The sequence below is a fragment of the Zootoca vivipara genome, chromosome 13 (genome assembly GCF_965207765.1).
Source record: "Zootoca vivipara chromosome 13, rZooViv2.hap1.1, whole genome shotgun sequence".
Lineage (NCBI taxonomy): Eukaryota > Metazoa > Chordata > Lepidosauria > Squamata > Lacertidae > Zootoca > Zootoca vivipara.
The window spans coordinates 32,581,525-32,594,057 of record NC_142596.1 but is presented as its reverse complement, the minus strand read 5'-3'; the positions used below and the strand labels follow the sequence as shown (position 1 = coordinate 32,594,057).

At 42.7% G+C, this 12,533-nt stretch overlaps 1 protein-coding gene across 4 annotated transcripts in view; it reads left to right on the top strand.

The window, feature by feature from the left end:
* Positions 1-12,533, top strand: part of RBFOX1 (RNA binding fox-1 homolog 1) — an 882,054-nt gene that overhangs the window by 821,270 nt on the left and 48,251 nt on the right. For all 4 annotated transcript variants that reach the window (XM_088656526.1, XM_035132149.3, XM_088656525.1 and 1 more), the window contains one exon: positions 1,684-1,723. In XM_088656526.1, coding sequence (XP_088512652.1) covers positions 1,684-1,723 — 40 coding nt within the window. The remainder of the gene's footprint in view (positions 1-1,683; positions 1,724-12,533) is intronic.

Here is a 12,533-nt window from a genome sequence, read left to right as displayed (position 1 = left end):
CAATCCTAGCTACAGTGGTGCTTTCAGAGAATGGCACCGAGTGATTTCTGCCTCGGCTCTGACTTGTGGGGTTCCAGAGTGTTTGGCCTTGTCTCAAATTACAGTGGTGCCCTATGTGATGCCAAAATTCAGTGCCCCCTCCCGCCTCTCACACTCCATTCTAGATAATAGTTGTGGCGTCCCCGAGGCTCTGCACCCAGTGCAAACTGGCCACACTCCCCTAAATCCACCTCTGGTGGCACCCAGTTTTAGATCTCTGTGCCATCTGAATCAAGAGAATGGACCACAGGTGCTCATTTTGAATGCATTGTTGTTTTTTAATTTTGAACTGTGTATATTGCTGCCTGGCGCCTTTTGGTGATGAGTGAATTATAAATACTTCAGAGATATAAATAATACACAATTCATAGGACCATCACAAATAAGTTTGCACTAGTTTCAGAGCTAAGCTGGATATGATGGCAGAATGTGGGATTAAGATGATAGGCTCAGAGTAGGTGCTTTGAAATTAATGGAGCTAAGTAAGTTGTGTCTGAGTATGAGTATGAGTAACATTTTGTACAACCCGGAGGCATATGAAACAGAAGCTACTAAACCCCGCACTGATCTTGTTGTAAAAGCAGCTAAATTTTAGGGAGTGCAGAATTTGGAAGCAGCAGCTCTTGCACCACACAATTGTTACTCAATACCAGGCATCCCCAAACTGCGGCCCTCCAGATGTTTTGGCCTACAATTCCCATGATCCCTAGCTAAGAGGGCCAGTGGTCAGTGATGGTGGGAATTGTAGTCCAAAACATCTGAAGGGTCGAAGTTTGGGGATGCCTGCTCAATACTCTTGCTGCAGAATACTATTATTACAAATGTAGGTAAATATTAGAGAAGATGGTATATTGGCATGGCAGCTGCCAAGTCATATTACACAACACACTTCTCCTGTTCCAAATGCAGGTAAATGTTAAGGAGCACATTTTTCCTTATACAGTGGTACCTTGGGTTACAAACGCTTCGGGTTACAGACTCCAGGGGCATAGGGGGTGCTCCGCCCCAGGCAGCATGATCCCGAGGGCGCCATCGCTGCTGCCTCCCCACCCACGCTGGCCGCCCCGCCCCCGCAGGCGACAGTCCCTTACGGGTGGTGCGCCACTCCCCAAAACGCGTGCCACATCCCTATGGGCAACACACCATGCCCCCAGAATGCGCGCCAGCCCCGCCCCCACCTGCATGAAGCTCCGCCACTGACAGACTTTGCCCCGGGGTGAGAACAGAAACCGTGTGCTGATGGCATGGCGGCAGCAGGAGGCCCCATTAGCGAAAGTGTGCCTCAGGTTAAGAATGGTTTCGGGTTAAGAACGGACCTCTGGAACGAATTAAGTTCATAACCCAAGGTACCACTGTAATAGATGGACCCCCCCAGCATCCTTAATTAATATGAAGTGTCCCACCATGAGCATATTTATATATACATATATAAATGTATGTATGTATGTATGTATGTATGTATGTATGTATGTATGTATAAGTGTGTGTGTGTGTGTGTGTGTGTGTGTGTGTGTGTGTGTTTCGGTTTGATTTCTTGTTTTTGTTCTCATGACGAGACTAACCTCGAGAGTTCTGGGGTTTTTGGTATTTGCATGTGGAAATGCACTAATATGAATGTTCTTCTTTGTGTGTGCATCCTTGCAGTGTTGTTTACCAGGATGGATTTTATGGTGCAGACATTTATGTAAGTATTCATTGATGTGCATGCTGTGCATTGCTGGTGTCACCTTTCTTTTTTACTTGCTGATTTGTTTTGTGAGTTTTGCTGCATAAGCTTTGACTCTGTTTCATTCATTTTGCCACCACCGGAATATTAATTACTTTTTTAAAAAAGCACCAGCAAATAAAAAGAGATCATTCTGTTTGGAATCTCTCTATATTCATTCCATCTATCATCATTTGGTTGGTTGCATTCATTGATGACCTTTACGGAGGTGCACTGAGTGTATCTACACCTGCGATGGTCACCTTTTCCTGCTGACAAGGCTCCTATCCATTCAAAAATATGGAAATTAATCGGTTGAAATTCCACCATCCCCACTGCTTTACCTACACACCAGGAAAATAAACTTCTCCTGCTAAATTCATGCATCTCAGAATACTATTAAAGGCACAGAAGCAAAGTGTCTGAGAATCCCATTTCCCATTTGCTGATTTCCATCATGCCAGCAACCAGTGGAAGTCTTGTATTGTCTTCATCATGTGTATGTCTTGTGCCTTCCTTGAATCTGGTTTTGGCAGTTCAATAGGTCAACCCAACTGCCCCAAAGCTTTGGCCTCCATAGCCTCTATGTCTTTTAGTTCTTAGTCAGCATCAGTTCTAGCAACATTGCCCTGTCCATTCCTCTTCCAATGGGGTCATCCAATGAGACTGAATGTTGGGAGATGAAAGGAAGGGCTTCTTCACATAAAGTTAAGTTAAACTAAACTATGGAATTTGCTCCTGCAAGAAGCCATGATGGCTACCAATGCTTTAAAGGGGGATTGGACAAATTCATGGAGCATCAGTTTCCTAAAATCCTCCTGCATCCTTCTCAAAGCCAGGCAAGTGCTTACAGAGCTTTGGGAAGGAGCTGGGAGAGCTCTTAGACTCTACCAGAGCCTTGTGCCTCCTTCCCAAAGCCTGACTTAAGCCAGAGCCACAAAGGCTGGGGAGAAGGCGTCAAATGGTCTTGCACAGGGTGGCATATCAAAGGTCTATGCCTGGTGATTACTGTCTATGGAATGCTCTTCCTAGGCTAGGGAGATGCCCCTGCTGCTTATCTGACAGTTCTAAGGTGCTAGGCTAAGACTTTTTTGTTTACCCCAACCATCAGTTTAATTGATGTTGACTTCTTAATTGATGTTGACTCCTCATCTTTTAGGACTTGGCCTTTATTAATAGATTGTTGGATGAGTATTCTTCTATAGCTTCTATTGTTAGTGTGGGTTGTTTTTTTAAAATTCTGTCTGGTTTTAATTTGTTTTATATGCTGTATTTCGTTATCAAGTTGCTTGAATACATTTTACTGTAAAAAGGCACTGGTAATCATACTTTCAATTAACAACAACAACAACAACAACAACAAAATAAAAATAAAAAATCCTTCCAGTAGCACCTTAGAGACCAAGTAAGTTTGTCATAGGTATGAGCTTTTGTGTGCATGCACACTTCTTCAGATACTCATACCTATGACAAACTTAGTTGGTCTCTAAGGTGCTACTGGAAGGATTTTTTTATTTTTATTTTGACTGTGTCAGACCAACACGGCTACCTACCTGTAACCAACAACAACAACAACAACAACAACAACAACAACAACAGTAATCTGATTGGTCACTGTGAGACCAGGATGTTGGACTAGAAGGACCTTTTGCCTGATTCAGCAGCCAGGCTCTTCTTAATGAGGAAATTCATGTTGCTTCTTGTTCATACATTGGAACAGCCAATGGGTAATAATTTTATTATTTATACCCCACACATCTGGCTGGGTTGCCCCAGCCACTCTGGGCAGCTTTGGGTCAGTATGTATGGGTCCTTCGAGAGGGAGAAACAGAATAAGGGTGCATTCATACGTTAGTTTTCCTGATTATAATGCTAGCACCTCTGTCCCATTTTCTAATATTCCTTTCTCACTGCAGTAGCTGTTGTGTTATGGAACACACATTGGCCTTTTGACCAATATGTCGGCATTCCGCACTGCATTTCATCCAGACTAGTGGACATCTTTGGACACCCACCCTTTCCACACATGCGTGCTTCTGTTTCCCCATGAAAAGCAGCAGGAAATAACTGTATGCCAGAATACTGCCCCAAATTTTGTCACTTTGCTCCTGTGATTATCTAGATTAAGTGGTCTGTAACCAGATTTATTTTTCTTTCTGGAATCAGATAACATGGAAATGAGCACTAAACAGGTTACAGTCTGCTAGATTTTCAGAAGTGGTTTTGATGTACAGTGGTACCTCGGGTTAAGAACTTAATTCATTCCGGAGGTCCGTTCTTAACCTGAAACTGTTCTTAAGCTGAGGTACCACTTTAGCTAATGGGGCCTCCCACTGCCGCCACCGCCGCGTGATTCCTGTTCTCATCCTGAGGTAAAAGTTCTTAATCCGAGGTACTATTTCTGGGCTAGCGGAGTCTGTAACCTGAAGCGTCCGTAACTCGAGGTACCACTGTAGTGTGAAAACTCAGTCAGAATGCCGAATTTAACAGTCAGGGAAATGTATGAGAAATGGAAAGAAATGCTTTGTGGGCGCTGCATAAGATTGCTTTCCATTGGTGTTTTCAGACTGCAAACTAGGAAATATTGTGGTTTCTTTGACGTTAATCAAGACTTGCTGAATGAAAAGGCCAAAGTGCTTGGTAGGCTTTTCTGGGCAGGGGAAAAAAGGAGAGACTCCCATAACAGAAACATGGAAATGTTGGGTATAGCCTGATACAGTTCATAGGAAGTAACAATTGTGTTTATTAGACCTGACTTGTGCAACTTTCACATAAGCTTTTGCAATGCATACATACCCTTGATACTAGAGATTTAAGTGTAAAGTTAGGATGTTTGAGAGCAACAGAACTGGATTATGCTCAGGACAGATTCTGTGTCTTCCAAAACATGTAATAAACTTTAAAAATCTCTCTTTGTACCTTGATAATTCCATAAAGAATTAAGCTACCTCTAAACCATAATGTGACACGGGTGGCGCTGTGGTGTAAACCACTGAGCCTTGGGCTTGCCGACCAGAAGGTCGGCGGTTCGAATCCCCGTGACGGGGTGAGCTCCCATTGCTCGCTCCCTGCTCCTGCCCACCTAGCAGTTCGAAAGCACGTCAAAGTGCAAGTAGATAAATAGGTACCGCTCCAGTGGGAAGGTAAATGGCATTTCCGTGTGCTGCTCTGGTTTTACCAGAAGTGGCTTAGTCATGCTGGACACATGACCCGGAAAAACTATCTGCGGACAAACATCGGCTCCCTCGGCCTGTAAAGCAAGATGAGTGCTGCGACCCCAGAGTCGTTTGCGACAGGACTTAACTGTCAGGGGTCCTTTACCTTTATCTTTAAACCATACTGTAATTTCAGATCTTAATCATATAAGACAGCCTTCAATCTCTAAGCAATCAATCCTAAAAACAGAGGTAATTAAACCTCATTTTGTCACTACGTATAGCTTTCTGCAGCCTAATTGTGTTGCTGTTGCATCATCAGCATTGGTATAGCAAGAGATTGATTACATTAAATTGGAATGAACATTAAGAATTCATTAAGTGGTACTTGGAGGAAGGGAAAACCTATAATTTTTATTTATTACCAATGTTACTTTTGAGACATTTAAGCTGAAATCATTTGCATGTTCAGTGACAAAAAGAAGGAGAAGTGTAGCTTCTAGGGGATGTGAAGACTTTTTTTTGTAATAGGGAGTTGTGAATATATATATATATATTCACAACTCCCTATATGGAATAAATGCAATTTGAAATAGCTGTTTGCAACACAGAAATGTAAAGACAAATGTAATTTAGAAACACATTTGATAGCTGATGTAGTAAAGGAAGTAACTGCAGGTATTTTGCACAAAGCAAAAATCAAAGTAAGTTTGGGAATTCTTCCTAGTGATGTAAGACAAGCCACCCAGACTCATCTGGAGAATCATCTCAGGTTTTCCAACATTTCAGTTGAATACTCAAAACCAATAGTGAGTGTTTTCCATAACAGCCTCTCCTATTCACAACCTGCCCCTTCACCTTGGCAAAGAAGAAGTGAGTATATGAGTATATGAGGGGAAAATGAACATAAAATTTCATATATTAGTGAAAATAACACAGAGAAGTGCATATTAGGGGAATTGCATACAGTTAGGAAAAATTGTAGACAAAAAGTCTATATGAAGAGAAATGAGCACTCATGAATTTTCACAATGCCTTTAAAAACATACCAGAAACTATTGAAGATATTAATATTGTGCAGTTTGAAGCAATGGGGTAAATAAAAACTGACTCCTCTTAGGGGGGAAAAATGGTCAAGACCAAAATATTTGGTTCCAAAACTTTAGTAACAGAACGTTCTTCAAACTGACACAAAAACCAAGTAATGGTACATTTAGATAGTTGCATGATGTTAAATGCTTGTCCAAGCATGCAAATATAAAACAACTACAAACTGACCTAAAATCAAAGGTCTTTCTCTCTGCACAGACTCCCATTACAGCCTGGCCCTGCTTTCTCTTCAAGAGAGAGGTCATTAGCAATCCTTTGTCTTTGGTGGCTTTCAGAGAACAAAGACTCACACAAAATGGCAATTTGCAACTGAATACTTTATTCATGTGATTTAAGGTTAAAGCAGCATGTGAGAGAGCAGAGATACATCAACAGTTAATTATCAACCTGGTGGCACTTTGAGTACTCCTACTTTATCTCAATATAATTTTCCAATATAAACCCTTTAGCAATACACATTCAGAGTTATTTTACATTTCTATGTACAATTAAACAATTACATTTAACAGAAACTTCCTCCTCAATATCAGCATTGCCCTTGTAGAACTCAACAGAGAAGAGGATGGGGACAAAACAAGAATTAGTTGGCTCTGCCTGCCATGAGCTCTGGTTCCACCTACTTTTGGGTATCCCTGCCTTCCAGCCCAGCAGCCCCCATGGTTACCAACCACAACTGGTTATCATTTTTGGGTACCCTTGATTGACGGATGAATGGATTGATTGATGATTCGAAGCATCCCAAGGAATGTCAGGCATGTGAGCGATTCTATTTGAACTCTGTGAGAATTTTCTGCCTCATCATGGCTCACGTGAAGCTTCCTTTTCCTTGCCAGTGAAGGCCTGAACAAAAATGGAAAGCCATGATTCAACTTTGATGGGCTCCGCTGAGTATTTTCATATTTCTTCAAGGAGAGCACCTAGACCACAGCTCAATTTTCTCTCTACGGTTGTTTTCACTCTGCCCCTTTCCATCGTTTGCGGAGGAGAATAAAATCTAGATGTGTAGGAGAGAGAAAATATGTGATTCAGAATTTATTAGTTCCCTGCAGAGTCCTGAAATATTGACTGGCTCTGAGATCGATTACCACCCAGCTCTGGCTTGGTTAGCTGGTTTAAATGGAATAAACCAAATCTCTGTGGTGAAGAGAAGGGAAGAAATAGAAAAACCTGACAGCAGAGACATTGCTTGGACAAGAACAGCATGAAATAGAGACAATAATACTGTGTGTGTGAGTGTGAGTGTGTGTGAGAGAGAGGGGGGGAGGGAGAGGATGTGGTTATGGGCATATGTGGATTTACACATATGCAGGGTGAAAGTATTAAGGAGAAATCATTCACAAAAACAGAGCCTAAGAACAAGCAAACAAGAGATCTGGCAGAAATGGTCAACTTGCTGGAAAAGATGTCAAAAGCTCATTTCTCAGAGATAAGCTGGCTTTGCGGTATGAGGTGTTGGAACACACACAAACACATGCTGAAGGCCCCAGGTGCAGTCCTGGTAGAGGACTGAGAAAGATTCCTTTTATGGACTTATTAGATGTAGAAACGTGTGTGCTTTTTGATGTCCATTTTGTTGTTTCTTCAGCTTGTAAACCACCTTGTGTATAGTAATATAGAAAGGCAGTACAGTGGTACCTCGGTTTAAGTACACAATTGGTTCCAGAAGTCTGTGCTTAACCTGAAGTGTACTTAACCTGAAGCGAACTTTCCCATTGAAAGTAATGGAAAGTGGATTAATCCGTTCCAGACGGTCCATGGAGTAATTAACCTGAAACATACTTAACCTGAAGCGAACTTTCCCACTGAAAGTAATGGAAAGTGGATTGATCCGTTCCAGACGGGTCCGCAGAGTACTCAACCTGAAGCGTACTTAACCCGAAGTATAAGTGTAATTGGTTCTGGAAGTCCGTACTTAACCTGAAGCGTACTTAACCTGAAGCTAACTTTCGCATTGAAAGTAATGGAAAGGGAATTAATCCGTTCCAGATGGGTCCGCGGAGTACTTAAACTGAAAATACTCAAACCAAAGCGTACTTAAAACGAGGTATGACTGTATACAAATTAAAAGTGAAATGAAATGAAAGGGTCCTACTGGCCTCCCCAGCATCGGGAGATGGTGTGGGGACCAGCGCGGTTTAGCAGAAGACTGCACCGGCCTCAATGGTGTCATGAGATGCACATGACTTCATGTGTGATGTTACACATGTGCAATGTGCCCTGCGCCCCCTCAACCTTTGTGGCAGCCTGGCACCTCCAAAAGAATCTCACACACCTAGGACTCCTTTAAATTATCAAGAACCCTGATTTGCCCAGGGATCCCAGGGTCAAACACACCCACCCCTTTTTCGTTAATGCTGAACATGTCTTGACTGATTGGGGACATCAGAATATGTGGTGGGGAAGGTGGCCAACAACAGGCATGACCCCACTTTCTCCCTCATGCAGTTAGGGCAAGGTGGAGAAATCTAGCTCTGTTTGCATTTTTATATGAAACTATATATGGACCAAAACACGGCAAAATTTTGAAAGTCGCACTGAATTTTGCAATGAAATTCTCCAAACAAATTCTACAAAAATGCATATGAGTAAATATAAGATGCAAACGTCCATTATCTGAAGGGAAGTTCTTTCAAATCTGGAGGCAAAATTGCATACTAAAAAGTGTCCATTAGGAGATACGTGCAATCCTGGGTAATTTTTGTGAGGGCTTTTCTTAAACACACACAAACTGATAAGTTAATGTGGCAAACTGGATTTAAGATTGGGGAGAAATGAGAAACTGAAAAAATGGAGATTGACAGAAGAATCAGACTGCTCTCTGTTAATCTCTCAGGAATGGGGAGGGGGATATTGAAACCCCCTTGTCATTGTACCAAGATTATACTGCATTTGTGTTTTATCAAAACACAAGTGCATATTCAAAGAACTGTATGAAAAGAATACAAATGTGTATTTACTTACTTACTTACTTCCAAAGTATATGTGTGATTTAGTAGCTTGGGGTATACAAATAGTATGCACCAACCCTGGAATTCATTTTCATGAGTTTCCTAGTTAAATTAAAATGCAGGCAAAATGCAGGGCAGAGCAAAACCAAGGGATTATAAAGTGACTGGATGGGGAAATCCTCTCCTCCCGAAATTGTTGTGCTCACTTCAGCAGTAAAAGCCAGGAGTTGGGAAATCTTGTGAAAGCCAATTGATCTCCCCTCCTCTTCGTTATCTTGTAAACTATGGGGGGAGGGGGAAGACCCTTGAATCCCAGAGGAAAATGGAACGGGCAGATTCTAATTGGGATGTAAATGTTGTTTGCCTTATCTATGGAGACCGGGTTCTGACTGTTAATTGGCATGCTGTGAGATCATTTGGAAACGGTTGATATAACTCCGTGGTCCATTGAACAGGAAGCATGGCTGTTTTCACAGTTTGATCATCAATGCACCACTGCACACAGTTCCTTTCCAAGATCCCCCACCCCCACCCCTCACTTGCTTATAATGGAACAGTTTTACTTGTCACATCTAACAAGTAAATGTTAATTCTGGGGGAGTGGAGTCCTTCGTTGCAAACTATTCAATAATCCAGTGAAGTTAGAGCATTCATATCTGCCTTCCAAATTCTTGCAAGTCCCCACCCACCCCTTTCCCTTGTTTTGAAGGAGATTTCCATTTTCCTGCCTCATTTTCAGGGCACTTGAGAATTTATTAAGACTTTCTGGGGAAGTAGAGTTTTGAATGTATCTTATCATTGTGAGTGGCTGAGAGTGGCATATGTGGTCCCCCCCCCAAAAAAAATAACATTTCCCCAGCATTCTGCAGCCTCCCCAGGTGACCATGTTCCTGATCGTGCCCTTGGAAGTAGTTCCCCCCATGATAATGATAATAATAGCAATTATTTATTTATTATTTATTATTTATACCCTGCCCATCTGGCTGGGTTTCCCCAGCCACTCTACGCGGCTTCCAACAGAAATATTAGAATACACTAATTTATTAAAGATTAAAAGCTTCCCTAAACAGGGCTGCCTTCAGATGTCCTCTAAAAGTCTGGTAGTTGTTTTTCTTTTTGACATCTGGTGGGAGGGCATTCCACAGGGCGGGTGCCACTACCGAGAAGGCCCTCTGCCTGGTTCCCTGTAACTTGGCTTCTCGCAGGGAGGGAACCGGCAGAAGGCCCTCGGCACTGGACCTCAGTGTCCGGGAAGAACGATGGGGGTGGAGACGCTCCTTCAGGTATGATGGGTTTTAATGCTGACATGGGCACCTGGGGAGCCTGCTGAGATGAAAGTAGTGACACTTACAAGCAATCCTTGCTTCACTCGGAAGCAATGTATAAACACCAAGAGATTTTCACCAAGATTTTCTCTCCCCTTTGCTCCCCTACAAGTAAAATATTTGATGGAGCCAGGAGGGGGGCAAAGTTCATGGGCATTGTTCGAAGAAGCTTTCTAAATGGACTTGTAAAATGGTTGCCTAATGGCAAGAGAGCAGGGATTGGGCAAAAACCTCTGACATAATTTATTACTGTACAGTCTTTATGACTGGAGTGGAGAGAAAGAGAGAATGCAAACTGCTTGCTTCATGGGGCGGATTCAAGGAGATCTACTAGGATGAGAGAGGAAGTAGCACCTGGTTGCTTATCATTTTTTTAAAAAAATTAAACTAGGAGTGCCTAGTTTACTAGGAGGGCTGGTTCATATGCAGGTCAGCACACACAAAGCCAGTCTTCCTCTTCTGGGCTACCCTTGGTGGTTCCCCAGCTGACGCCTCCCACCATTCCTCGTCATCCAGCCAGTCCCTGATGCCTGGAAGGGAAAAGCTCCCCAGTTGTTGTTGTTGTTGTTGTTGTTGTTGTTAATCTGCCCTTTACCCCAAGGTCCCAGGGCAGTTTACAACAAATGAAACTCAGTATTTGAAAGCAATTTAAAACAACTTACTGTCACAGAAATAAGATGGGTCCTAAAAATATGCCCAAGCAGGCAAATACATAATTTTGCAGCCAGCCTTCATTGATTTTGGATGCAAGTGGCACAGAAGCCTAGAAACTTGGGCGTGAGGAGAGTTCGGTTCAAGTTCCTTTTTAGTTTTAAGAATGCAGAGTAGCCCTGGACCAGACTCTTGTTTTTGAGACCAGTCAACACCACCAGAACTGTTTTGGAGATAAAAAGTTGGGTGGGGAATAAACCTTCACCAGCACTGTTGCTAGGATTCGGGGCGGGGCTTATCTGCCACTCCCCCAATATTTTATTCAGGTTGGCGCCCCTGAATATATGCATTTCATTTAAAAGTATGCATAATAAATACAGAAGTTCAGGCAAGCAGTCAGATAGAGGCTGCAGTGCTAACCTTTTTTCAATAACTACGTATGTTTAATGTTTTATTATGTTTTAATATATGTTGAAAGTTGCCCAGAGTGGCTCGGGCAACCCAGTAAGATGGTTGGGGTATACTACTACTAGTAGTAACAAGGCTAAAAGGAAGTTGCAACCAACTGTGCAATGTAATTGGAGGTATTCTCAGATGATCATAGGGACCCAAGTGGCGCTGTGGGTTAAACCATAGAGTCTAGAGCTTGCTGATCAGAAGGTTGGCGGTTCGAATCCCTGCAACGGGGTGAGCTCCTGTTGCTCGGTCCCAGCTCCTGCCCACCTAGCAGTTCGAAAGCACATCAAAGTGCAAGTAGATAAATAGGGACCGCTCCGGCGGGAAGGTAAACGGCGTTTCCGTGCGCTGCTCTGGTTCGCCAGAAGCGGCTTTGTCATGCTGGCCACATGACCCGGAAGCTGTCTGCAGACAAACGCCAGCTCCCTCGGCCTATAGAGCGAGCTGAGCGCCGCAACCCCAGAGTCGGACACAACTGGACCTGATGGTCAGGGGCCCCTTTACCTTTACAGATGATCATAAATGAATTGGAACTCCTGTCTAAGAAACTGCATTGCACCATCTGACCAAGGTCCATCCTGTTGTAGAATCTCTTTTAAAAGTGTTGATCCAGATGCCATTTGGCACTTCCAAAGTAAATCAGGGGTCACATACAAGTAATGAAATATCTGACAGATAAAATGTCAACATGTGAAGCTAGTAATTTTATTTCCCTACTAGGAAAGGCTTGCCCTGTGTGATTTGTGCCAGTCACACAGATGTCAACGTCACAAGGAATCATTCACTTAGTTCCTGTTCCTATACTTCTTGCTGCAACTTGTTCCTGTTAGAAGTGGACCTCTTCATCAGGGAAGATATAGAAAATACCTCACATTCCTTCCTTCTTATTGCTTAGCAACTGTGATGAAGTGGCTAAGCAGCAGTAGCAGCAGCAGCATCTCCCTATCTGCCTATTCAGCCTTAGAACATTGCCTCAGCCTTTTGCTTTGTGACTTTCTTTATCAATGGCCAATTGATTTACTTTTTTAAAAAAATGAATGCTAAATTTCTGGACCCTTTTCTTGTATGATGTGGTGTGGGAATGACCATGAAGATGAACTAGAAATTCTTCAGAGCTCTATCCTCAGATGGAACTTAATTCCCC